This window comes from Lathamus discolor, chromosome 3 (assembly GCF_037157495.1).
Source record: "Lathamus discolor isolate bLatDis1 chromosome 3, bLatDis1.hap1, whole genome shotgun sequence".
Taxonomy (NCBI): Eukaryota; Metazoa; Chordata; class Aves; order Psittaciformes; family Psittacidae; genus Lathamus; species Lathamus discolor.
In genome coordinates, this window is record NC_088886.1 from 1436681 (window position 1) to 1464177 (window position 27497).

The following is a 27497-nucleotide window of genomic DNA, read 5'->3' on the forward strand; positions in this document are numbered from 1 at the left end:
TATCAGTTATTGCAGTGTCTGGTTTTCTGCCTGCTGCTCTTCTTCCCCCTCATCTGCTCTATCCAGATTTCCTGTCTAGTTTCTGAATTGCATACTTTGAAAGAACATTGAATCAAAGAAAAATCTATGCTGGAAGAGCTCTCTGGAGGTGGGCTAGTCCAGCCTGCTGCTCGAAGTAGAGATAACACTGGAGTTAGATCAGGTTGCTCAGAAGGAGACCTAGTCCAGCCTCCTGCGCAAAGCAGCAATAACAGCTGAGTTAGATCAGGTTCCTCAGAACTGGGTCCAGAGGAGTTTTGAAATGATGTGTGCTATTGCACAGCTGCACTTTCTGCTTATGGGCTGAATGAGATCTGACAGAGTTCCCAGGAAAGCTGTCAGGGACCTGGTTAGCTTTATGTTTGGTGTTTCTTGCCATTACACCATGCTGTCATAGCTGGTGGAGCTGTCTGGCTCTGTTCTATTCACCCTTTGAAATGTGGGGTGGGTTTTTAATTTTAAGGTGTATTGATGTAAGAGAAAACTTAGTGCAGAGCTATTTTTATATATATATATATATATATATATATATATATATAATCCCAGACTGGTTTAGGTTGAAGGGACCTTAAAGCTCATCCACTTCCAACCCCTGCCACAGGAAGGGACCCCTTCCCCTGGAGCAGCTTGCTCCCAGCCCCTGTGTCCAAACCTGGCCTTGAACACTGCCAGGGATGGGGCAGCCGCAGCTTCTCTAGGCACCCTGTGCCAGCGCCTCAGCACCCTCACAGGGAAGAATTTACATACACACACAAACACACACACACATTTATATATATATCCCCCATTGAAGTGCTTGATAAGGTGAGCAAGATGTTTACCCCTGGCTTCCATAATTTGAAGTTCCTGAGCACATGGTTTGGCTTCTTCTCAAGTCTGTTCCTCAATAACATTGTTTCAGTCACTTAACAAAGAGCGGGTGCATCCAGTATTCTACATTGTGTATTGGCTCAGAGATGTGATGAAATCTATTAATAGACAATTTGAGGTTAGCTCAGAGTGTGCATAATGAACTAGGCTGGAGCTGTTTGTGATGTTGCTAGTGACCCACAAGAATCCTTGATGCTTTGTGTTGAATAGCTCATACAAAACCACTTGGAACCTGCCTTTCCTTGCCTATCTTGATCAGACATTTCATGGTACTATAGTATGCTGGCAATTACTTCATATAGAAGCCTCTCCGTTCTTGGATTGCATCTTTTAGGTGTACAGTACATCACCCTTTACATGTTGCAAGTACTTAACAGTTAACATGATACTGGAAAATAACCCTAAAATCAAGTGCATTTGCTGTAGTTGCAAATGACTGGTTTTTCAGTGATTTTTCTCTTAACTCCACTAAGAAAATATTTATATATTTAAACAGAGCAATACAGTTAAATGCAAGCTACATCAATAAAATGTGCCAGAATTCTGGTAGCATCACTGATCCAGAAAATCAACCCTCTGTACCTCACAGTGCATATTTAATAGCAGAAGTACAGAATGTGTCATATGCGTAGCTAGGAAAACAAGCTCATGTTTGTAATATCTGCTGATAATCTCAGAAGCTTTCTTTGGAAACAAGGCACCAAAACAACCAAAAAGGGTTTCTGTAGGGAAGTTACTGTTATTTCACAATCTGTCCAATACTGTATTAGTGAAAGTTTTGTATTAAAACTATGAAAAATTAATAAAATAGGCTCTTAAAATTTTAATCAGCATCATATCTTTGAGTAGCTTTTAGCCTAGATATGTCATTCTTTGTAAGGTATCAGACTTTTCAGACCATGATAAGCATAGAAGTTTGTGTTATCTCTTGTCTTGAAGATACAGTTGGGCCTCTTTGGCTGGCTCAAGTTTCAAAATGTCACTCCAAGAAATCTCCCTTGGCCCATGAAATGTGTTTTGGATATATATATTCTAACAAGTATAATCCAAATGCTTGCTCAGAAGAACACAACTGTTTTGGTGTATTGTAGTGTATTCCGTGGATGGATCATGTAACAGGTTTCTTAACATGTTTGAGTTCTATGTGCAGACACCTGAAGGAACTGCAATGGATTCATGGAGTTCAACAAGTTCAAGAGCCTGCTCCTGAGTTGGGGCAATCCTCAGCATAGGCCCAGGCTGGAGGAAATTGGATGGAGCATCCCTGAGGAGAAGGACTTGGGGGCATTGGTCAATGAGAAGCTTCCTGTGATCTGACTTCAGTGTGCACTTGAGCCCCAAACCCCCCATGTGCTGGACTGCACCCCCAGAGTGTGAGCAGCAGCTCAGGGAGGGGATCCTGCCCCTCTGCTGTGCTCTCAGGAGACCACCCCTGCAGCCCTGATTCAGCTCTGGGGCAGCAGCACAAGAGGGACGTGGAGCTGCTGGAGCGAGGCCAGAGGAGGCCATGGAGCTGCTGCGAGGGCTGGAGCAGCTCTGCTCTGGAGCCAGGCTGAGAGAACTGGGCTGGGGCAGCCTGGAGAAGAGAAGGCTCCTGAAGGGGAGACCTGAGAGCAGCTCCAGTGCCTAAAGGGGCTGCAGGAAAGCTGGAGAGGGGCTTGGGACAAGGGCCTGTAGGGCCAGGCCAAGGGGAATGGCTTGAACCTGCCCGAGGGGAGACTGAGCTGAGCTCTTAGGCAGAAGCTCTTCCCTGTGAGGGAGCTGAGGCGCTGGCCCAGGGTGCCCAGAGAAGCTGTGGCTGCCCCATCCCTGGCAGTGCTCAAGGCCAGGTTGGACACAGGGGCTTGGAGCAAGCTGCTCCAGTGGAAGGGGTCCCTGCCCATGGCAGGGGTTGGAACTGGATGAGCTTTAAGCTCCCTTCCAACACAAACCAGGCTGGGATTCTATGACCTTGAATTTAACGTCTTTATTTCATTATTTATTTTAGGAAACACTCCGTTACATCTTGCTGTGATGCTGGGACATAAAGGTAGGTAAAACATGAATTTTGTTGGTTTTTAAATTATCTCAAAGACCTGGTGGCAGGAAGAAAAAAGGTTTTTTCATTTTTCCTGCACGTGATCTTGTGTTTCTCGTTGAAAGTTGAGGTTTTATGAAAAGAAGCCACCACATGAATTTACAAGGGGAAAGTTGGAGACAAGGTTAGAGCTGTTCTTTAGGCCAAGATCCAGGAGCCTGGTAGTGAATGTAATACAGTGGAAAGGAGCTGTAGCTGTTGGACTCTTCCTGAGTCTAGAACAACAACAGTGGGTGGACCCAGCTCCTCTCTTCTAGCAGAGTTAGGAGGAAATTGGGAAATTTGGAACATGGTAGAAGATTGAGAAACAACTCAAAGCAGGGGCATGCAGCCGGGGCAAGCATCTGCACGCCTGCTTCCCCTTTCCTACCCGAGCAGCTGAAGTGGAGGCATGTGCTCAGGATGTGTAGGCAGGCGACTTGATCCACGCAGATCTCTATCTTACTCTGCAATTAATTAATGTATGGAAGGGTCACTAATACCTGTTTGTGTGGTGATACCCTTTCTTTTAGTCAGCACTGTTCTGGTTATTAGTGTCACTGTGCGTTGCTGATCTGCTCACTAGGGGTGTCTAATAACCCCATTTTGCTCTTTCCCAGTGAAGTGAATCAGCGTAACACCCTCTAGAATAAAATGACTGTGAGTGGAAAAGGAACCTCTCACCTGCGTTTTGCATACTCTGTCACTCACTGGACTGGAATTCCTGGCGCACTGCCTAGCTGTTCTTTCAGGTGTCAAGACAGCCCTGTAAGGGGCATGGGACAGGTGCAGGGCTGTTGATTCTCCATGGCTCCCAGTTTTCCAGATTCCCTTCAAGGAGTTCTTTACACCAGAATTTATATTTCTAAATATAAAGGATTTATATTTTTTACTTCAAGTAGGAAGTATAGATGTAGACATGTCTCAAGACTGGGAAGAACCCTGGAATATGATTGTTCAGTGTCTGTGGCAGTTAAATTTCACTGCTGCAGCAGGAATGGCTTGGTGTCATTCAGCCCTGTGAGTCCGGTGCCTGGTACGTGCTCCATGAGAGAGCTGCTGTGAACCAGCACACCTGGCAGGTTTGGAGAGGGGAATGCAGGAAGTGCAGTAAGTTGTCTTAGGATGTTTTGGAAACACCTATGAAGTGATCCAAGATAATTGAGAGAGCAGGAAGTGATTTTGAAGGAAGAAGGGAGGAGGTGACATGCAGAAGAAGAGGCAGTAGAGCTTGCTGGAATCTGCTGATACTGGTCCAGGCTGGGGTACTTTTAAAATAAATCAGTAAAAAAGGGAAGAAAAAGAAGCTATGCAAACACTTTTTGTGACAGCAGTGAGGCAAATATGTTTTACAAGTCACAGATAGTTTTTTCAGTGAAAAATGGGGCTTCAGAATTGCTATTTTCCAGTGGTGGTCCTAGGCTAGAGGCTTGGATCAACAGAAGGAAACAGAGGCAGAAGCCTCTTTCATTTCTCAGCCATACATAAGGCATTTTTCTTTGTAAGGTACATTTTAGTTCTGTAACTACTCTGCGTTGTCAAGCGGTGGTGACCAGCAGTGTGTGTGTTTCAGGCTTTAGTTTGTCACGGTCATTAGGTGTAGAGGAGGTTGAGTGGTTTTGGTTAAAAGGTGATGAGCTGTCATGAAGGGACACATTCCATATAGCTACAACAGTATCATACCACATTAATGAGTACAAGCAATTCTGATCCAAGATGCTTCTAATAAAACTGGTAGAAAAGCATTTGCCAACTTTAATTCTGTATGGCTGAATATTTATTCTAAGTCTCTCTTAAATTTCGGTTACTTTACGTTTCAGCTCTAGGATAAGGAGCAGTCTGTTCAGTGCAGACGGGTTCCTTCAGTGAGTTATCCTCCTGTATAGCACAGCAAAGAGGGCCATTTCTTCCCTCTTCTCCTGTTCTCCTTGACCGCGTATTTTAGATTTCAGTTTGCAGTTCACCTCTTGGCCTCTTTCCATGTAGTCAGTCATCCTGTGGGTAGAGCCCTAAATCCCTTAGGATGCTTGTGGCAAGCCTCTGTCTAACTTGCCTAGAGCAGGGCTATTTGTGCACAGCATCCAGCACAATTCCCGCTTTTACTGTTTTGACTTCAAATCCTGAGTAGTTGTTGATCAGCAAGAGCCCTGGGTCCTTTCCTACCTTATTGGTCTGTCTCTCTGATATTGAGGGCCTATTTTCCGTCTTTCCAGGTGATGCATATAGATAGTGCAGCTGTGTGTAGCAGTGTTATAGGCGGGGTTTTCTGAAGGGCAGGGTGAACTTACATCTTGTTTATTTAACTGCAGTGTAACCTGGCTGGTAAGTGCAGGCTGATTTGCCTGCTCGCTGTGCAGTGCTGTTGCTGCATTTGGCACTGTATTTAAGCAGCCATAAAAATACATGTCTCTTTGTGCTGACAGAGTAGTCAGGGCTTTTGTTTATTTACCACAGAAGATAGTATATTCACCAGTGAGGTATCTCTTCCTTCCCAAACGCTGTGCTTTCTGGTGACTCATAACTGATGCATCTGGAATGACTGGTATGGTTTCCTGTAACACCTATAGCAGGAGGATAATCCAGGAAGTTCCTCTATCCGTCCTGCCTGGCCATCCTATTCATAGTGAGACATTTCTTCAGCCTGCAGCTCCAGCTTGTACTGCTCTGTCATTTGCAGATGGGTCAGGTTGATTTTAATGAGACGTGGTGAGGAAACTTTCTGTAGTTGGAAACTGAAGAACGGTTTCATATGAAGACACCTTATTCAAAACATGGAAACAACAAAGCTTTCTGTACTCCCTGATTTTAAGGACTGCTTGTTATTCCGTCACCTTTTACCCATAGACAGAGAGGGGAATGCAGGTTGAGCTGTGTCCCCGCTAGGAATGTGTGCGGCTTTGAGATGTGGAAGTTGCTTTATCAGCACAGCATGTGCATGGTGAGTCTCAGGGTTAGCACTCATGCTCACTGTTACTGGTGATACTGGTAATGCTGGTGAGAAATGAAGCACGTTGCAGGTGTGCCTGTCCATTGATGGAGCACAGGACTGTGAGCTCTGTGCTCCAGATACCAATGTTGTCAGTCCTGCAGTACCTGTTACTTGTTGTACAGCCGGTCATGCACATACTCTGAGGCTTTCCTCGGTCAGGGAGCTTATTTGCTCACTTCAGATGCCATAGGATGTCCCCGCATGCACTGATGTGTTAGTGCCACTGCTTGCTCTGCTACAAATACACATGCAGTTTTCGGGACTTACCTAAGTCTACACTGATGTGTTAGTGCCACAGCTTCCTCTGCTACCAATACACATGCAGTTCTCAGGACTTACCCAAGTCTACATCTCCCTGCAGATTTCTAGCAAACCAGTTTACCATTGACATTTGGGTGAAGGGAGTTGAGATGGAGAGGAGGGGGAAGCATGTGCACAACTTCACGTGTGGAAGACTTACAAAGTGTGTCTTGGTGCTTGGATTTGTGCATTAAGTAGAGCTGATGTAATATTTTAGAAGTATTTGTTACATAGTTTTGTCTGTGTACACATACAGGCATACAGCTTCATAAAAAGCAAAACACAAGAAGCAGAAGGGATGTTTCTTCAGTGGTTGTGTAATTGGTGGTTAATCACCAATTGTATTTTTAGTGCCAGTGTTTATCAGGGAAGTGCTATAAATACATAAATGGGTTTTGTCTATGGTTTCACTCGGGATCCAGATATGTACTTTGATAAACTGTTTTATATGTTGAATATCTTCCTTTTGCTTTATTATTGTTTCCTTTATTATGAGTGATATTGCTACATCCTTGGTGTTTATTGCAAATAATGATTACTGTTTTGTTACAGAATGTGCCCATTTGCTATTAGCCCATAATGCTCCAGTAAAGGTGAAAAATGCTCAGGGATGGAGCCCTCTTGCAGAAGCCATCAGCTATGGAGACAGACAAATGAGTAAGAGCCCCTGCTTCCCTATTAAGGCCTTATTCAGAACAGGAAAACAGGTTTTCAAGCTATGCTTTTTTTTAATAATATGCCTATTTTAGTTCTCTGAAAAGTTTATCTTAATATTTTCTCTATCTAAATATGATATGACAAGCTCTACACATGTCTATTTCCTTGATAAGAAAGATACTGCATTAGGATACATAATGCTAAGTAAAGATTTTGCTTGAAGTGATTGTAGAAGCTATAAAGCAGCATTCTGTATTTAAAATTGGAGTTACAAGGTCAGAATGGATTTTAGCTGTATAGGATCATCTAATTAGAACTGCTTCATGTGATCATATGTATCAGTTATATGGAGATATATATCAGATATATCAATTGGCAATGGGATATTGCTTTCATGTTGCATCTCAACAGGCCAGTGGGCAAATACAGTGATTACTTACTCCAGATATGAAGTAGTAAAGAGAAAATTATTTTACTGCTACTCACTAGTGGATGTTCATAGTATTATGTATTACCATATCCCATAGCAGAAAACTCAGAAATCTATTACTATATTCATAGAATCATAGAATAGTTAGGGTTGGAAAGGACCTCAAGATCATCTAGTTCCAACCCCCCTGCCATGGGCAGGGACACCTCATACTAAACCATCCCACCCAAGGCTTCATCCAACCTGGCCTTGAACACTGCCAGGGATGGAGCACTCACAACCTCCCTGGGCAACCCATTCCAGTGCCTCACCACCCCAACAGTAAAGAACTTCCTCCTTATATCCAATCTAAACTTCCCCTGTTTAAGTTTGAACCCGTTACCCCTTGTCCTGTCACTGCAGTCCCTGACGAAGAGTCCCTCCCCAGCATCCCTATAGCCTCCCTTCAGGTACTGGAAGCTGCTATGAGGTCTCCACGCAGCCTTCTCTTCTCCAGGCTGAACAGCTCCAACTTGCTCAGCCTATCTTCATACAGGAGGTAGTCTTTTCTTCCTGTTGTAATCAGAGAGGGCTGTGTATAATTACTATAACTTCATGTTAATTTCTCTGAAGTCTCATGAAATGTTGCCTTTGCATTGTTTTTTCTTTTAGATGTCAAATAATGACACCAGCCTTTCATAAACCAACAAATAAATGGAACAGATTTACCTGATAGTTAATTTCTGTTTAGTTTCAGCACTCCTAAGGAAGCTCAAACAGCAGTCCAGGGAAAGTGTTGAAGAAAAACGACCTCGATTATTAAAAGCCCTGAAAGAGGTAAGTTCAAGGCAGTTGTGTTGACAAAAGATCATAGAATCACAGAGTGGTTTGGGTTGGAAAGGACCTTAAGAGCTCCTCCAATTCCAACCCCTGCCACAGGCAGGGACACCTTCCACTAGAGCAGGTTGCTGAAAGCCTTCTCAGCTTCTAAAAGTTCCAGTAAAAGGTTTGTGTAGGACAGACCTCTGGTCTTTGCAATCCAAGAGTTAAAGGCTGTATTCTTAATCTGTATTTATTTCATTAGATTTTTAAGGCTTCCCAAAATCTTTTGTTTGGGTGAATAATGCCACCAAGAAATCTGGAGAGGGACTTTTTACAGGTGTTTATTTCCCTTTAGGTGGGGTGAGCTGCTCCTGCCTACTCATGGTAAAATATGAATGGCTTTATAGAAAAACAGCTGTTTGTCTTAAGTTAATGAACCCCATGCATCTTAAAAGTTAAGTGAAACTGCATCTGTGATATGCTCTATGAATATGCTCTGCCAGTTTCATTGATCCAAGAAAGAATCAAACCTGCTGTCTGTCTAGGAGTGAAAAGCTTTCAGTTTTTGTGTAAGAGCAGGCAGAAAGCAGATGCAGCCTTAATCAAACAGGTCTGCCATTCCTTATTCCTGCTGGAGCAAGGGCTGTTCTGGAGTTGCATGGAGTGGAATTATGTGGCTACCTCAGTGTACTACCAACATTTGCTAATTTTAATCAAGTCACCCCTTCCTTTGCTTTTGCTTTACATACAGTGTAAAGGAGATGGCTGGCAGGTATTTATGGATGTAGAGCTTTTATATAATGAATGAAGCATATTTCCAGAAGGCAGATTGAGATTTGCATATGTGAATACTCCTAGCTAATACTTGCTCATTAATATAAGCCAGAACGTGTAATTCCCCGGGGTTCAATTTGATCAGTCAAAGCAAGCAGAGGTCCATGGATCTTTTTTAAAAACGTATTTACAATAAATATTTTACAATCCACTACTTAATAGCTGTGTAAATTATTTTTTTAAAAGGGTGGTTCAAATGGGTTGTGAAATGTTAGCATTGATTCTAGTCTAGCTAAAGCTTCAGAAATGTTTTGAGTTCAGTATTAATTCAAATAGTAACGTTAGAGAAAGTTTTCTTTGTCAGCAAAGCCCAGCTTCTGCCTGTCTGTCAGCAGATTCCATACTTGTCATTTAGCCTGAAAAACTTGTTAATATGTTGTTCTTTTCATCTCAGCTAGGTGACTTCTATCTAGAGCTTCACTGGGATTTTCAAAGTTGGGGTAAGCAACTGCATATTCCCTTCACAGGGAGATAATGTAATCAGTCTTCGGCACACTTGTTCTCTCAAGCTGAAATTATCAATTGGTTTGCATGTTGGAAGGTTCACCATTCAGTGCTCAAGATCTAAGTTACAAAGAAAAGAGGACCGCTCTTTTTCTGAGCTATTTTTGCTTATTCGTATCTTTGCTTATTCACTTTTGGAGCTGAATTTTGTTTTGTAATCCAGTGACACAGTGCGTGGGGGACAAGCTGCTGTTTACTTTAAGAAATGGATTATTAGAAAAGTAAAATATCTATCTGGTTGATTTGTGTCACTACACAGCATTGGTTTGAACAGTTTAATTGAGTTGAGGCATTTAATTTCCTGAACTTAGCCTGTACTCTGAATGGTGACTGTCAGTTAAGTGGAGCTGTGTGGTATGTTCCTCAAGCCTGAGCTTCACCTTAATGCTTCTTTTATGTGAGTGTATAACCTTCCACCACCTCTTGTTTGAGTAGAAAAATAGAAATAAATGAGCAAAAATGTAAGAGAGCTGCAGTCTCATGTGTCCATCTTGTAATTCTATATGGCCTCTTGGTTCCACCAGTGCTTTTGTCTTTGCTTGGTGTTTTAGTGCATTGGGTTTTTTTTTTTTTTCCTGCTTGTGGGTGTTCAGCTTTAATGGGAGCTAGGCTTTCAGTTGGAACAATATATTAAATAAACTATCAAATCCTAGAATTAAGGTTTCAAACTGCTAGAAGACGAGTTATTAGGATTTATAAATGACTTAGCTGTGCCTGAGGACACTTTCAATTATGTCCTGATGCTGAAAGCAGCCTGTACAATTACAAGTCAGTTTTGCAGTTATTGAATAGAAGTAACCCTGGTATTAGTATTGAATAGAAATAACCCTGGTAAGTTATATCTGTATTGAGATCATAATGGAAAATGGGTGCAATATATTAAAATGAAAAGAGAGATTCAAACTGATGCGTAGTTTTAATAGAAATACCTTGCAGAGGAACCTCAGTGTCTTGATTATGTTCTCTTCCTCCCTTCAGTGCCTTTACTTTCCCGAATTCTGCCTTCTGATGCATGTAAAATACACAAACAAGGTATAAATATCAGGTAAGTCTGATTTAACAGTGTGTGTTATCTGAGTCATGAACCTCCGTGTGCTAGTGAAAATGCTGGATTCCACTGTGAACTGAAAGAAGTCACAGAGGAGCGTGCAAGCATTGGTGAAACAGCCTTGTGTGTGCGCACTGGTGGTTAGGGAGCCAGGAAGTGGTTTGAACTTCAGACTGTCTTTCCCTGCCCCCCCCCCCCTTGATCTGAGTTTAACTTCAGTTCCTGAGTCACTTGAAATGGAAAAGAAAAGCAGTTGAGCTGTACAAGGCTTTATCTACCAGACATGACAATGATGAGTTGAAAAATAGGAATTTGGTGGTTTTAATAAAATTTCAAAGAAATGAGCTTTCAGTATTTTGTGGAGAACAGTTGCTGCTCCTGTCTCTGGAGTAAGAAAAAGTGTTGTTGTTTCTCTTTTTAAAATACTCAATGTGACAGATTCACAAGGTCAATAGAGTGCTTCCAGGAGTCTGTCCGTGCTCTGCTCCTTCAACTTGCTTAGTTTGGGCATTTGGATTTAAGTGTCTTTTCTGGCTTTTTCTTTGGGTTCCAAAATCTGAAATAGACAAAACCCCAATAATATGATTCAGAAGATTTAATCTGTAGAAAACCTTGTTCTTTTAAAGCTGTTAGCACAGGTATGGGAACTGGGTTTTTTTTAGGTCAAATTTGAGACTGAGCCCACTTTCTCCTCATTTCTGCGTGCTATGAGACTATTTCTGCTTCTGTGAGACTGGCATTGAGTGGAAATAGCTGCAGATTCTTGAAATCAGAGGTCAATATATGATGACTATTAAGCAATCACCCCTTAGAGCTAAGTGGTCACTAAATTCAGGTTCTTCAACCATCTTTGTCAAAGAATTAGATATTCTAGCAATAATAGATACAAATTGCTAGAGAGGTCCTTGTCCTTGCTTCCATCTTCTAGTTATTCAGGTCAGCAGAAACATTTCTTTTGTGTTGGTGAGGGGAAAAAGTAGAAATAGCAACTAAAATAAGTCAAATAAAAACCTAGTCTGTTTCTTAGTCCTCTTTGTAATTTGGGTCATGTCCTAATATTGTTACATCAGTGGCTGCTGCTTGCAGAATAGAGTGCCGCTCACATGGAGTAGTTGTATTTCTCGTCGTGTAGCGCTGGCTACATAAATTCTGTCGCTTTCACATGCTGGCAGTTTGGGAGTAAAGTTTTCTGAAGAAGATGTTACCTTTTCCTCTGAAGTTGGCATAGTAATAGTTTGGAATGCATTTATAATGGTAGAGATGTGATAATGTGGAACTTAATAGCAATTTGATTTCTGCATCCAGGCTTCATTTACGAAATGTTGTATTAAAACTTACGCTTTGGTGTGTTTGGTTGTGATTAAAGAAATCAAAATGCTTCTGCTTTAAAACTGAACTTAGGCGTGTATTTGAGTGTTTATGGGTCCCTGTGTTGGTGTATTTTCACAGGCTGGACACAACTCTCATAGACTTTACCGACATGAAGTGCCAACGAGGGGATTTAAGCTTCATTTTTAATGGTGATGCCGCACCCTCTGAATCTTTTGTAGTTTTAGACAATGAACAAAAAGTTTACCAGCGAATACATCATGAGGTAAAGTCCTGTGTGAACACAGAGTGTGAAATAGCTCAAGTTTTAACTTCATTTCAGAAGTCTTATTAAACTAAATGTGCCTCTCAGAAAGATGACAGCAAGCTCCAAGGAAATGCAAACCAAAGAATCTGTTGTTCAGCTGTTATAAGTTCAGCTGTATAAGTGACATGAAAGTTTGCTGTGATAAACAGTGCTCTTGAATGCAAACTTTGAAATGAGGAAAAAGCTGGAATGTGAACCTTTTGGAAAAATCTGTTACCATTCTGGGCAGGCAAATCTGTTTTAAGTTATTATGTGTGCTACTTCTAATCTTTCCAGTGAGCTCCCCACTGTCCCCAGGTGGGTTTTCCAAACTTCCTTGCCAATGCTTGGCATCTGATCCATCACCCTCTGCCCAGTTTAGTTGCTAACAGGCACAAGGATATGACTCCTTGGACCCCTTGTATTTTAGTCAGGGTTTTAATTTGCAGTTTTACCAACCAGTCACTTATGTATGTGGATCTTTGCATGTAGAAAGAGGCTGCTGAGCTTCTGGATAAATCACTTGGATGCTTAATTTTATAGAATCTTAGAATGGTTTGGGTTGGAAGGGACCATAAAGCTCATCCAGCTCCAACCCCTGCCATGGGCAGGGACCCCTTCCAGTGGGGCAGCTTGCTCCAAGCCCCTGTGTCCAACCTGGCCTTGAGCACTGCCAGGGATGGGGCAGCCACAGCTTCTCTGGGCACCCTGGGCCAGCGCCTCAGCACCCTCACAGGGAAGAGCTTCTGCCTAAGAGCTCAGCTCAGTCTCCCCTCTGGCAGTTTTTTATTTTCATTAATATTTAAGATGAAACTATTGGTAACCATTTGGCCTAGAAAAGAGTTTGAAAATTCAGGAAACACTGGTTCTGGGAGAAGTTCCAAATGAAGTGGTTGATTGATTTACTTCTAACTTCTTTTCTTCTATAAAAAATATATTAAAAAAGAGTAATCATTAAGTTCTGCTCATATTTGGGAATTTTTCTTCCAGGAATCTGAGATGGAAACAGAAGAGGAGGTTGACATTTTGATGAGCAGTGATATTTACTCAGCAACATTATCAACCAAATCCATCACCTTCACGCGTGCCCAAACGGGATGGCTGTTTCGAGAAGACAAAACAGTAAGCAGACAGAAAACTTCACAGGCTGCATTACTGGGGACAAAATAGTGCAGACAGCCTTATGATAAAAATTACTTCATTGTAGGAGTATGAGGCCTCTGCAGATTCATTCCAGGGTGTGCAGTGAGGAGTCTGCTCTCCTGTGTCAGAGTTGCAGGGAGGTGGGAGCTTTGTGGGTAGTTTCCTTTGCGTGTTCCTTTCTGTGTTATCCATCTGTCTGAGGTCTGAGTTCTCAGCTGTGAAGAAATTGAAATGGCCACTGTGTCTTCTTTGAATAGGAAATTATTACCTTGTGACTATAAAGTAATGTGGTTTCTTCTGCATATGTTCAGGTAGTGCCGTTCCTCATGGGTTTTCACCATGTTGCACAACTTTCTTCCTTTTGGATACCAAATCCATATTCTACACCTGTAAATTATCCTTAAACACAGCTTGCTGCTGCAGGGGATTTCAGTCAGATTCCCCTTGGCCACTCTTAAATTGTTAAGCAATCCTTTCTGTCTTAAAATTGCCATTGGTACAAAATACCTGCTCATGATGGAATTCTTGTGTTTGTGCTGTCCAGACCTTACTGGGATTGTCCACTGAGAGTTCATGTGGTTGGTTGTGTGAATGACAGCATTTCAGTCCTGAAGTTATTGCACTAATGTGCAATTATTTGGATATACAAGAATTTAAATGGTTTTATTTTATCCCTGTGAGTCAATAATGTTTAATTCCTTTCCTGCAGGAAAGAGTAGGAAACTTTTTGGCAGATTTCTATTTGGTTAATGGACTTGTATTAGAATCAAGGAAAAGAAGAGAACATCTCAGTGAGGAGGATATTCTTCGAAATAAAGCTATCATGGAGAGCCTCAGCAAAGGTGGCAATTTAATGGAGCAAAATTTTGAGGTATAATCAAGTAATTCTTCACAGTATGTGTATTTGTGCATAGGAGAATAATCCTTCACACCAGTCATTTATCAGAATCTCTAGATAATGGTTTTATTCCATTTTGATTCACTGTCTTTATAATAATAAATATGACTTACAAGTATAATCATGGTGATACATTAATGAATTATCCTCATTAGTGCACACATTCAGGAATGTCTGTGACTATATTGGATATTTCAGTCTTAATTTGGCGTTTAGTAAATAATGATGGGTTTGGCTGTGGCAGATCACTTTAACTTCTTTTAGACGAAATGTTTATGGTTCAGAATCCCTTTCTGCTTTGCTTTCAATCATGTTTTTCTTTAGCTTCATTAAAATGGAGCTAAGCATGTTATTATCACCATGAAATCAAGAGCTATTCAGAACGAGCCAGACGTCATCTGGGATCGTGCATTTTAAAAATGACATATTTATGTCTGTATTAGCTTGTTCTTTGTTACTTGTCATTGACACTTGAATTGACTGATTAACTGATGTATTAAACCAGCCAACATCTATGTAAAATACAGTTTGAGGCCAAATACCTAAATGGAGACTACGAGAGCGAGAGCAAGAGATTGAAAAGCCCAGTGAAGTATCAGCCACAGACTGGATAGACTATATTGCTGTTCTGTGTAGAGTGGAAGAACAGTTGTATCTTTTGAATGGCAAAATTGTTAGAGCATGTAAGGAAAGATAAAGAGTTAAGACCTGTTTTTCTGAACAGCCTGTCAGACGGCAGTCCCTTACTCCTCCATCACCCAATACAATTACATGGGAAGAGTACATATCTGCTGAAAATGGAAAGTGAGTATTACTGCTTTATTGGCACTAACGTCCATAGACACTGTTAGAGTATTGGGTTTGGGTTGTGGGGTTTTGGGTTGGTTTGTTGTTAACTATATTCTATTTACATTATGTATTTATATTCTATTTACATTATGTATTTATATTCTATTTATATTATGTCCCTGGGTTAGGTAACCCTGAGCACAGAGACAGGCAGGGCAGAGGATGGGTTGAGAGCAGCCCTGAGGAGAAGGACCTGGGGTGCTCATTGAGGAGAAGCTCCCCAAGACCTGGCTTCAGGGAGTGCTTGAGCCTAGAACTCCCCCATGTGCTGGGCTGCACACCGAGAGCGTGAGCAGCAGCTCAGGGAGGGGATCCTGCCCCTCTGCTGCATGAAGGGGAGACCTTAGAGTAGCTCCAGTGCCTAAAGGGGCTCTAGGAAGCCTGGAGAGGGGCTTTGGACAGGGGCCTGTAGGGACAGGATAAGGGGAATGGCTTTAACCTACCAGAGGGGAGACTGAGATGGATCTGTTGTGGGGTTTTGGGGGTTTTAACTAATTTTGAATATATTTGAGATGGAATCAGTATTCAAGCAGAATAAATAGGCTATGCTTGAACAGCTCTTTCTACTGGGGCAGAAATATGTATGTAAGACTTTGCTTTCTTTAATAATCTGATAAACTGGAGGGAGTTTAATGGGAAAACCAGGGTTCTAGCTACTATAAAACAAAAGAGGAAAAGATTGGTTATGGTGTTTGTTACCTGTCCTGCAGCAGTCTTGTGTTTTCCAGTATTGCCTTGCAGTGATTGTAGAGTAACTTTTTTTTCTGAAATTGTATTGCATTTTAGGCTGAAATAAAATGACCCTTTTTCTACTTCAACCGGATTCTTTGTTCACATACAGCCTGTTTGAATTCACACCTGAAGTCGGCTGTATGTGTTTCTGGGTATCTGCCATGTCTTTCTGTAGAGCTTACTAATGCAATGTTCATGAGGAATTATATGAAGATTTTTAAGTCATTCTCCACACTGCTTTTGTCTTGTCTCCTGGTTTAGCAGAGCTCACAGTAACGTGAATTAAGCTGGTTACTGACTATTCTTTACTATGCCCAGCTTTTACTTTTAAAGTATTTGCTTTAGCGAAGAGATTCTTTACTGATGTTTTCAAACCTGAGCCTGTCTTCTTTCATTTAAAACTGAGGTTTCATCGAGAGGAAAACTGACTTTGGCTTTCTCCCCTCCCCTTACAGAGCTCCTCATCTGGGTAGAGAGCTGGTGTGCAAAGAAAGCAAGAAAACCTTTAAAGCCACGATAGCTATGAGCCAGGAATTTCCCTTAGGAATTGAATCGTAAGTCAAAATAAGTGGCCATGAATGTTATTAATGTGTAGGAAATGTTTTAATGTGTTTATGAACTGCAAAATTCTTCATGTCTTCAAATAGGGAAAACAGCTTAAAACATGACTGAATCACAGAATCACAGAATCACAGAATCCCAAGGGTTGGAAGGGACCTAAAAAGATCATCTAGTCCAACCCCCCTGCAAGAGCAGGGTAACCTACAGTACATCACACAGGAACTTGTCCAGGCGGGCCTTGAATATCTCCAGTGTAGGAGACTCCACAACCCCCCTGGGCAACCTGTTCCAGTGCTCTGTCACTCTTACAGTAAAGAAGTTCTTCCTGATGTTAACGTGGAACTTCCTATGTTCCAGTTTACACCCATTGCCCCTTGTCCTATCACTGGATATCACTGAAAAAAGCCTAGCTCCATCATCCTGACACCTACCCTTCACATATTTGTAAACATTGATGAGGTCACCCCTCAGTCTCCTCTTTTGCAAGCTAAAGAGACCCAGCTCCCTCAGCCTCTCCTCATAAGGGAGATGTTCCACTCCCTTAATCATCTTTGTGGCTCTGCGCTGGACTCCTTCAAGCAATTCCCTGTCCTTCTTGAACAGAGGGGCCCAGAACTGGACGCAATATTCCAGATGCGGCCTCACCAAGGCTGAGTAGAGGGGGAGGAGAACCTCTCTTGACCTACTAACCACTCCCTTTCTAATGCACCCTAAGATGCCATTTGCCTTCTTGGCCACAAGAGCACATTGCTGGCTCATGGTCATCCTCCTATCCACCAGGACCCCCAGGTCCCTTTCCCCTTCACTACTTTCCAGCAGGTCAACCCCCAACCTGTACTGGTACATGGGGTTGTTCTTCCCCAGATGCAAGACTCTACACTTGCCCTTGTTAAATTTCATCAAGTTTCTCCCCGCCCAACTCTCCAGCCTGTCCAGGTCTCGCTGAATGGCAGCACAGTCCTCTGGTGTGTCAGCCACTCCTCCCAGTTTTGTGTCATCAGCGAACTTGCTGAGGGTGCACTCAGTTCCCTCATCCAGGTCATTGATGAAAATATTAAACAGCACCGGTCCCAGCACCGACCCCTGAGGAACTCCACTAGTCACAGACCTCCAGCTAGATTCTGCGCCATTGACCACAACTCTCTGCCTTCTTCCTTTCAACCAGTTCTCGATCCACCTCACTACTTGATCGTCAAGCCCACACTTCCTCAGCTTATCTATGAGGATGCTGTGGGAGACAGTATCAAATGCCTTACTGAAATCAAGAAAAACCACATCTACCGCTCTACCATCATCCCTCCACCTAGTCACTTCCTCATAGAAGGCTATAAGGTTGGTCATACATGACTTCCCCCTCATAAAACCATGTTGGCTGTTCTTAATGACCCCCTCATCCTTGATATGCCTAGTGATGGAGTCAAGAATAAGTTGTTCCATCATCTTTCCAGGGATGGAGGTAAGGCTGACCGGTCTATAATTACCCGGGTCCTCCTTCTTGCCCTTCTTATAGATTGGTGTGACCTTTGCCATCCGCCAATCCTCAGGCACCTCGCCCATTTCCCACGACTTACCAAAGATGATGGAAAGTGGCCTAGCAATGACCTCCGCCAGCTCCCTCAGCACCCGTGGGTGCATTCCATCCGGACCCATCGATTTACAGATGTCCAGTTTGCATAGCTGATCCCTAACCCAATCCTCATCTACCAAAGCAAACTCCTCCTTTGTCCTGACTCCTTCTGGGGCTATAGAAATCCGGGGCCCTCGGGGAGAGTCTGCAGGAGTAAAGACAGAGGCAAAGAAGGCATTCAGCACCTCTGCCTTCTTTATATCCTCTGTCTCCAGGGTACCCACTTCGTTCAGCAGTGGGCCTATATTGCCTCTTGTTTTAGTTTTATTTGCTATGTATTTGAAGAAGCCCTTTCTATTGTCTTTAACCCGACTAGCAAGATTGAGTTCCAAGGAGGCCTTAGCTGTCCTAATTGCCTCCCTACATCCTCTAACAACTGTCCTATATTCCTCCCAAGCGGCCAGCCCCTCCTTCCATAATCCATAGATTCTCCTTTTCCACTTGAGTTTGCCCAGCAGCTCCTTGTTTAACCACGCCGGTCTCCTAGATCCCTTACTTGACTTCCTACTCATTGGGACGCTCCGATCCTGAGCTTGGAAGAAGCGGTCCTTGAATGCTAACCAACTATCTTGAGCCCCTTTACCGCCTAGTACACTTTCCCATGAGACTTCCCTTAGCAGTTGACTGAAGAGGCCAAAGTTGGCCCTTCGGAAATCCAGAACTGTGGCTTTGCTAGGTATTCTATTCCTCCCACACAGGATCCTAAACTCCACCATCTCATGGTCACTGCAGCCAAGGCTGCCATTGACCGTCACCACTTCGACCAAACCCTCCTTGTTGGCGAGTACTAAATCTAGCAGCGCTGCTCCCCTAGTTGGTACGTCCACCATTTGCATTAAGAAATTATCATCAATGCACTCGAGGAACCTCCTAGACTGTGAATGACTGGCTGTGTGAGTCTTCCAGCAAATATCGGGGTAATTAAAGTCCCCCACGACGACTAAGGCATGTAGTCGCGAGGCTACTTCCAGTTGCCTGTAGAAAGCCTCATCAACTCCTTCGTCCTGATCAGGAGGTCTGTAATAGACCCCCACAACTGTATCACCCGTGCCAGTCAGCCCCTTGATTCGTACCCACAGACATTCCACTTGCTCCTCATCCGACCCCGGACAGAACTCAATACATTCTAGTTGCTCTCTCACGTAAAGAGCAACTCCACCACCTCGCTTCGCTGACCTATCTTTCCTAAAAAGGACATAGCCATCCATGACCACATTCCAGTCATGTGAAGTGTCCCACCATGTCTCTGTAATCACCACTAGATCATAACCTTTAGCCCGCACACAGACTTCTAACTCCTCCTGTTTATTCCCCATGCTGCGTGCATTGGTGTACAGGCATTTCAGGGAGCCAGTCCTAGTACTCTTTTTCCCCTGCGGGACAGGGTCTAAAGAGCTATCCTTTCCCACAAGTGAAACAAGAGATTGATAGTCCTCCTTAGCCCGCCATCCTTCAATCCCTAGCATGTTCCTCTTCGGCTTGTCCCCAACAGGCCCAGTTAAATCCCCTCCCCCCTTCCTAACTAGTTTAAAGCCCTGTCAATAAGCCCTGCTAACTCCTGCCCCAAAATCCTTTTTTTTCTCTGGGACTGGTGTATCCCGCCTGTCACCAGCAAACCAGGTGTCCCATACAGCAGCCCGTGACTGAAAAACCCAAACCCCTGCCTTTGGCACCAGTCACGTAGCCATACATTAACCTGCAGAGTCTTCTTATATATCCCTTCACCCTCGCTTGCAACAGGTATGGAGGCAAATACCACTTGCGCTCCAGACCCTTTAACCAGCCGTCCCAGGGCCCTGTAGTCTCTCTTCATTGCCCTTACGTTCCTCGTAATAATTTCGTCTCTGCCAACCTGAAAAACCAGCAGTGGGTAGTAGTCAGACGGCTGCACCAGTTCAGAGAGCTTCTTTTTAACATCTCTAATCCGAGCCCCAGGCAGGCAGCAGACCTCCCTGTGGGGTGGATCCGGTCGACAAATGGGCCCTTCTGTTCCCCTCAGAAGGGAGTCACCCACCACAATTACTCTTCTTTTCTTCTTGGTTGGGGAAGTTCTGAGGCATGGGGGTGAGTGACTAGCCCTGGGTGACTCACTAGATAGATTTGCCTCCCCATCTCCATTCACCTGGCCCTGAATTTCCAAGACCTCATACCTGTTATTCAAGGGCAACTGGGAGGGAGGAAGGGATTGTGAGGGTTTTCGCTTACCTCTCCGAGGAGGAACCTCCCTCCATCCATCCTTGTCCATTAAGCTCTCTCCTTCTGTCTGATGGTAGGAGGGAAGGGGATCCATAGCTTGTTGAACCACTTCCCTCTGCCCTTGCCTTAGGGTGTGGTTCCACCAATCTATTTCACTTTCACACTCTCTAATGGCTCTCAACCTTTCTACCTCCTCCCTCAGTTCAGCCACCTGCCCGAGCAGGTCATTTATTTGCTCACAGCGAACACAAGCAGTATCACTGGCTCCCTCCAATACAAGTGCCAGGCTCAGGCATTCGCTGCAGCCAGAGACCTGCACAGCTGCATGTCTGCAGGAAGGCTCAGTCTGGATACCCACATTAGTACTCACTACAGCTTTCGATCGTGTTGTAACCATGATCTATCTGGTCAATCAATCCGTCTACGTCTCTCAGCACTCCTTCCCCCTCCTGTACTCCAGGCGAGTTCTCTCGATGAGGCGGTTGGAACGCTTCCCTGCCCGCTCGCCTGCCCGCGCGAACTGCCGCGCAAACTGCCTCGACCCTCTGCCTCGACGCTCTCTGTTCGCCGCGCTCCTGGTCGCCGCGCTCCCTGGGAAAGATTTTTAGCCACTCCCAGCTGGTGCCACTCCTCCTGGCTCCGCCCCCTGTGAGTCAGCCCCTCGCGGGAGCTGAGCTTCCGAGTCCTGGGCAAGTCCTGTTGAGGACTTGAGGCTCCCTCCTCAGTGGCTCTTGTCGCTCTGAGGTGAGGCTCCTGGACGCTGATCTCTCCCCTCTCCGCTCCGGTGTTGCAGGCCGTCATGCTGCTAAGCAAATACACTGCTAAATTAGTGACCTCAGTGCTGGGGTGCCTGTTTTTAGAAGAGCTGAGTGCTTATCTTACTTAATACCAGACCAGAGAGGTTTGACCACGTTTATCATGTACCTGTAGGACTGAGCCCAGTGGAGGCCATGGAGCTGCTGCGAGGGCTGGAGCAGCTCTGCTCTGGAGCCAGGCTGAGAGAGCTGGGCTGGGGCAGCCTGGAGAAGAGAAGGCTCCTGAAGGGGAGACCTGAGAGCAGCTCCACTGCTTAAAGGGGCTGCAGGAAACCTGGAGAGGGGCCTGGGACAAGGGCCTGTAGGGCCAGGCCAAGGGGAATGGCTTGAACCTGCCCGAGGGGAGACTGAGCTGAGCTCTTAGGCAGAAGCTCTTCCCTGTGAGGGTGCTGAGGCGCTGGCACAGGGTGCCCAGAGAAGCTGTGGCTGCCCCATCCCTGGCAGTGCTCAAGGCCAGGTTGGACACAGGGGCTTGGAGCAAGCTGCTCCAGTGGAAGGGGTCCCTGCCCATGGCAGGGGGTTGGGACTGGATGAGCTTTAAGGTCTCTTCAACCCAAACTCTTTTGTTACTAACATCACAATACAGATGTGCCTGTGTGTACAGAATTCTAGAATGTATTTGTCTGTAACAAGTCTTAGCACAGAGTCACGTCCTCTTCTCTAGAGGAAAAGCTGTGAAACGGGAATTTATAATGAAATCTGTTTTTCTTTTCAGATTGTTGAATGTTTTAGAAGTAATTGCACCCTTCAAGCACTTTAACAAACTTAGGGAATTTGTTCAAATGAAGCTTCCACCAGGCTTTCCTGTAAAATTAGGTAAGATAACTACAACAGCTCTGGCTTTATATTTCCAAACGGGTGTATTTATTCATACAATACATTCACAACTTCTGCTGAGTTTTGGAAAAGAACGCTTACATAAAAACTTTGTTGCTGTAGACTTAAGGAGGAAGAGTTAAGTTTGTGGAAGTAACATTAGGTAGGAAATGTGCACCTGAAAGGTGAAGCTAGTCCTAGTCAGGAAGAGAGCTTGGTTATTTACCTTTTCCTTATGTTTGCTCTAAGAGTGATGCAGATTTGCTGAATTGTCCTTGCATTAAAAGCTGATCTCAGTCATGAGTTAAGCATTTTGTAGCATTTTCATGTTTCTTTTTTGTCAGGGATTACTGGTGATTACTGATTTTTTCACTTACAAAAATAGAGGAAACTATTACACTTCTAACAAGTGGAAATGTGTAAAGCAGTTTAGTCATGGTATAGATTATCACAGCATAAACTGCCAGGAAGTAATACGTGTAACACCTTTCTAAGCGTGACAGGATTTCTGTCATCCCTGTAAGCTGTTTAAGCTCAACAAGCCTGAGCAGACTCTTCTGCTCCTATCCCATTTGCACAGCTCTGTTTATTGAGGATTGAATTTTTGCTGAGCTCATAAAGTTAATGTCTGGGCAGGAACAGTTTTATTGAGGATAACTCAAGTGTTCAAGCGCAATCCAGATTGGAAAAGGGTGGTGTTGTCAAAGCAAACATGGGAAAGGTTCATCTTTTCATGTGCATTTGCTCAAGGGAAGCCTACCTTTGGCAAGGTTATCTTAGAGGCCAATATCCTCTATTTTATCAGATTAATCTGTATGTTCACAGCACCTTGGTTTCCATGTCAGTCTGCAGCAGGAAATGAAAACCACTGGATTTATATTACTAAGAGTTCCTGGAAGGGTGTGTTAAGATGGTTATTGTTTCTTTGCTCAGGGTATCTGGGTATATTCTGAAGTAACTTCCTTTTAAACCCCTTACTTAAAGAGCTTTGAACACCAAACAAGGTTTCATGTCTCCACCGAGTCCGAAGTTACATCCCTGAGTAACAGTAGGTGCTTCTTGGCAGGGTTGCATTTCTTTGCCCTTCACCTGTACCATTTTGCTTCCTGTCCAGATATTCCTGTATTTCCCACCATCACAGCCACTGTGACTTTTCAGGAGTTCCGTTACGATGAATTTGATGAATCCATCTTCACTATTCCTGATGACTACAAGGAGGACCCCAGCCGTTTCCCTGATCTCTAACTAAACTGGAAGGTGAATGGGGAATACCAATACCAGCGTACCACAGTGAAAGCAAAAGGCTGCAAAAAGAGCCCACAGATAGAGCTAGAAAAAGTGGGTCATGAAGGAAGGGATAAACTTAATAACTCAGAAGAAAAGGGAACATATATCAAATGACTGATGTACTGTACTCACTATAATGGGCGTCTAATGTAGTTCCTGATTTCCAGCAAGTCTCCTGATGTGTCATTCACACTTGTCTCCGCGCAGGTCTGCAGCGTGGCGGTGCCACCCCGATGGCCCTGGGGACACTGAGCAGCTGTGAGGACTATCATCTGTTTTTAAATTTTATACATTTCTTGGTGATACAAAAAGCACTCTCGGACCATTAGCGTACAGGTTGACATGTCTTAGCTGGATTTTAGCCCTATGCATCACCCCACCGTGCTTACGATTGACCATATTGTATTCTTTCAAGCTTTGTTTTCATGGATTGTAAACTACGTATCACAATGTATAGTTCAGTAATCTGAATGTTAGCTGAACGTATATTAGAAGGAATGCTTTTTCTGTAGAGGAATGAACCAAATGGTAACCATTAAACAGTTGGGTTTTCACACTGCAATACACTTCAGAGATAGCATTTGCTCTGCAGGGAATAAGGTACCTCCTCTAGCACCTTAGTGCGGTCTATTGTGGTGCTATCCATGTCTCTGAACCCTTTGTTTCTTCACTGACCTTTCTTGTGTTGGCTTCATGCTCACCTTCTCTTCATCACACTGGCTTGGACATCCCTGCTGTGCCCATGATGCTGTGCTGATGAACATGCTTGGGGGGGTTCTTAGCTAGAGATTGTCACCTTTTTCCTTCTCTTTTCACATCCACGTAGGAGACTTGCTCCATAATGGTTGAGGTCATCTTGTGTCTGTGTTCAGCGCCACTCAGAACCATGGGGTGCATAGAGTTACTAGAACAGTACACTCGAGCATTAAAGCTTCATACAAGAAGTTGTTTCTCTTGAGGTTAGTTTAATTGTAGTGCACATTGAATAGGGCTCACGTTGGAAGACTTCATTTGCAGATGCTTAGGATGTTTCCAGATTTAATTTCCTTCCTCTTGATATTTTGTAGATAGGTGCTTCAGTACCCCAGCCTCTTGAGCTTATTCTCATTCCAAGTGGTTCCAGTCTCCTAATTTGACAATAATCCAGCTTTTTTGGTTTGTTAGAAAGAACTTGTGCAAAAGGCTAATGGTGCTATTTGTTTGTATTGAGACATTTAAAGTGCTGTGGTGTAATTGTACAAAATTGTAAATATTTCCAAAATTATATTCTTTGTGCACTGTAGTTAAAACTTTTTTCTGGAAATCATAGAGTCAAGTATCAAACTTCATAACAGAGAGCTCCAGCCGTGCTTAGTAGAGGTACCCGACCTAACTAACCATGCAGGTCATGAGTGGAGGTGGCTTATTGCAGGGCAATAGGAGCTGGCTTGTGAAGTGCATCGACACGACAGGGAACACCCATCCCAGGCAGATGTTCCTTCAAAGCTTGTGGCCTCCATCTGCGTAGAACCCAAAGAGGCAGCTCTAGGGAAGTGCAGGATCCACCTTAGGTGGAGTCCCAGGGAACCGCTGTCAGCAGAGCACAGATGAGCTGAGAATGGAAACAGAGGCTGAGCCTCTTCCAGCGTCACTAGAAACCTGCGGGTCGGACGGGTGGGTAATGCTGCAAACAATGCTCTGGAGTTCGAAATCAAATGGAAAATAGGGGAAAAAAGCAAAGGGAAGTGCAGGCTTGCAGTACCTGCTGACGTACTGTACCGGCAGCAGATGTTGAGCATTCGGTAGGAATGATGGAACTTGTTCTTCCAAGTGATTATGAATTCCTGAGATGCTCACATCTGTGCTATGACCCAGCGCCCCCCGTGTGCTCCTGCTGGGTTCAGCCGAGCTCACAGGGAGAGGCCAGGCTGCAAGGCAGAGGCTGAGCGACCCTGTCAGGGCTCAGGGGCGGTGGGGCTGCAGCCTGGGCTCTGCTGTGGCCTCTTCTGCAGGAGCCCCGTGCAGGGCTGTGCTGGGTGACACCAGTGGAGCAGGCACAGGAGCGCTGCGCTGCGGTGGCAGCAGGAGGTTTCTCTGTGAGGTGAATGTCAGGAGTCCTGTTCTGGGCTGCAGGGGAGGGAGCAGGCATGTCCGTACTTCGGGTGTTCCAAAGGGCCCCGCAGAGCTCGCTGGCAGAGGAGGGAGTGCTCGGAGCTGGGGCTGTTCAGGTGCTGCAGTGACTGCCATGGCCTGGACCTAGGTTCTAGAGCACGAACAAAGCTCTTTGTGCAGCCCCGCGAGAGGAGGGTTCCGTGTGTGTCCCTTTGCCTTTGAGGAACACCCCGTGGCCTCAGGCGGTGTCTGACCTGGAGCCCACTGCAGGGTGGGAATGGTTTCTGTGCCAACCAAGGCCTCCGGCTGCAGGCTTGGGGGTTTTTGACCTTCCCGGTCACACCATGAACAACTTTGGTACCTTTTGCAGACACGTTTTACAGCGGTTGCCGTGTTTGTTAGGGCTCGCTCTGACGTGGAGTGAGAGCAGGCACAGAGCTGGGTGGCTGCAGCCTTTAGGTCATTGCGGTGCGCATCCCCCCTCCTGCTGTAGCAATCTGACTCCAGGCACGTTGTGCTCCGTGCCTGCTGGGGCCCTGTGGCAGCGCACGCGGTGAGCCTCGGGCACCTGCCTCTCGGTACCTTTCCTTCTCACTTTGGCTGATGTTTTGTGTCTGAAGCACCCCCGGTGCTGAGCTCTGCGCCGTCGGGCGCAGCGATGCTCAGGGCAGTGTCCGGGGCTGTAGGACCCATTTCTCCACTTGGATCTGTTCTGCTTGCTGGGGTTTGTGCTGTTGGGCAGTGTGTGTCAGTGTGGATGTGTCCGCGCACCGGCACTGCGGATGGGTGAGGAGTGTGGAGAGAACCCCAGTCTGCAGCTGTGCTGTGGGCACCGCTTCCTCCACTTCATCCCATCTCCTGCTGGGATATCCAATGGAAATGTATTCCCTCGGGCAGGATTGGGCTGGCAGAACCTCACTTTTGGTTTTCCCCTTTTCCTTAAGACCACGCTGGGCGCTGGGGGAAGGTTTGGTTCCCTGGACACTGGGTATCTTCTCATCACCGCCTAACGAGGAGCCTGTCAGCTTTAACCTGTTAATGTGGCTTGTGCAGGGATTAGGGACTTGCTGCAACCGGGTGCCTGGAATGGGAGAAGGACCTGGGTGCTTAGAACCACCTTTGTGGATGCGGTGGTCCTGGTGCCATCCAGCCTAACACGAGGGGAGAAGGGAGCTCACAGGGTGAGCATCACCCAGCTGAGATGCAGGGTGGCGCAAGGAGAAGCGGACACGGTGCTGAGTGATGGCTCTGGAGAGGGAAGCCTCCAAGCAGGGCTGGTGGGGAGCCACCTTGAGTCCAAGCATTGCTCTGACCTCTCCACTTCCCTGATGGCTGCAGGGTTTCTCTATGAGCAAATACTAAAAACCAGCCATGCATTTTGCTAAACAAGTCAGAAATGAGGGCAAAAGCATCCCGAGGGTTCTCTCTTGACCAAACTGTTTTCCTGGTCTTCCAAACTTGTGCTTTAATTGGTGGCAAAGGGAATGTGCTTTCTTTTTCCTTCCAAGGAGCTGCTGTTCCAGTCACTGTACTCACTTTAATCTTGGTTTGCGTGTGTTGAAAGGATTTGTTCCAAACCCCTCTGGAGAGACGGGTGCTGGGATCCCGCCGTGGGGAGCTGATATTCCAAGCAAGTGTCTGGGTTTTTTAACTGTCTTTGTTCTTGGTTCGTAGCCCATCGAGGAGAACTGCGTTATTTAACCTGTATTAACAAACCTGTAATGCTGCAGTTTCACCTTTCTTTTCCTTACAATTTGTAACGATCATGGAAACAAATGTCACTTTTTTGCATTTTACCAGTTGTCCGGGTCCATGTTTTTAACTTTCCTTCACTAATCGTGACTTTTGGTTGTATCATTTGTTAGAATAAAGACCAAAATACGCTGTTGGATTCTGAACATGTTCCACGTGTGAGCGTCGAGGTTTGGCTCCCCTGGTGCGGTACTGTCCTCATCTCCCTGCAGGGTCCATGTGCCCCTGGGCCGAGCGGCCCCGCGCTGCCTGCAAGGGCATTGCATTGGTCACCTTTAAATAACCCCCTGCACTTTCACTACAAACTGCCCCTTGCCCTCTGTGAAGGTCCGGGTTCCAGGGGGTGGGAGGAGTGGAAGGACATAAGGTGGGCTGATGCCAGCCTTATGAAGTTCAACCATGCCAAGTGCAAGGTCCTACACCTGGGTCGGAGCAATCCCAGGCACAGCTACAGGTTGGGCAAAGAAGAGATTCAGAGCGGCCCTGCAGAGAAGGACTTGGGGGTGCTGGTCGAGGAGAAAATGAACATGAGCCGGCTTCAGTGTGCGCTCGCAGCCCAGAAAGCCAACCGTATCCTGGGCTGCATC

At 45.0% G+C, this 27497-nt stretch overlaps 1 protein-coding gene across 1 annotated transcript in view; it reads left to right on the plus strand.

The window, feature by feature from the left end:
* The window catches only part of ANKRD13C (ankyrin repeat domain 13C), a 32007-nt gene extending 4951 nt beyond the window's left edge, over window positions 1-27056 (plus strand). The window contains exons 2-14 of the mRNA XM_065673038.1: window positions 2897-2938; window positions 6807-6911; window positions 8072-8157; window positions 9371-9416; window positions 10459-10525; window positions 11978-12122; window positions 13134-13265; window positions 13996-14157; window positions 14909-14988; window positions 16221-16319; window positions 21680-21780; window positions 22895-23037; window positions 23275-27056. Coding sequence (XP_065529110.1) covers window positions 2897-2938; window positions 6807-6911; window positions 8072-8157; window positions 9371-9416; window positions 10459-10525; window positions 11978-12122; window positions 13134-13265; window positions 13996-14157; window positions 14909-14988; window positions 16221-16319; window positions 21680-21780; window positions 22895-23025 — 1196 coding nt within the window. The 3' untranslated portion in view covers window positions 23026-23037; window positions 23275-27056. The remainder of the gene's footprint in view (window positions 1-2896; window positions 2939-6806; window positions 6912-8071; window positions 8158-9370; window positions 9417-10458; window positions 10526-11977; window positions 12123-13133; window positions 13266-13995; window positions 14158-14908; window positions 14989-16220; window positions 16320-21679; window positions 21781-22894; window positions 23038-23274) is intronic.
* Window positions 27057-27497: the final 441 nt, after the last annotated feature.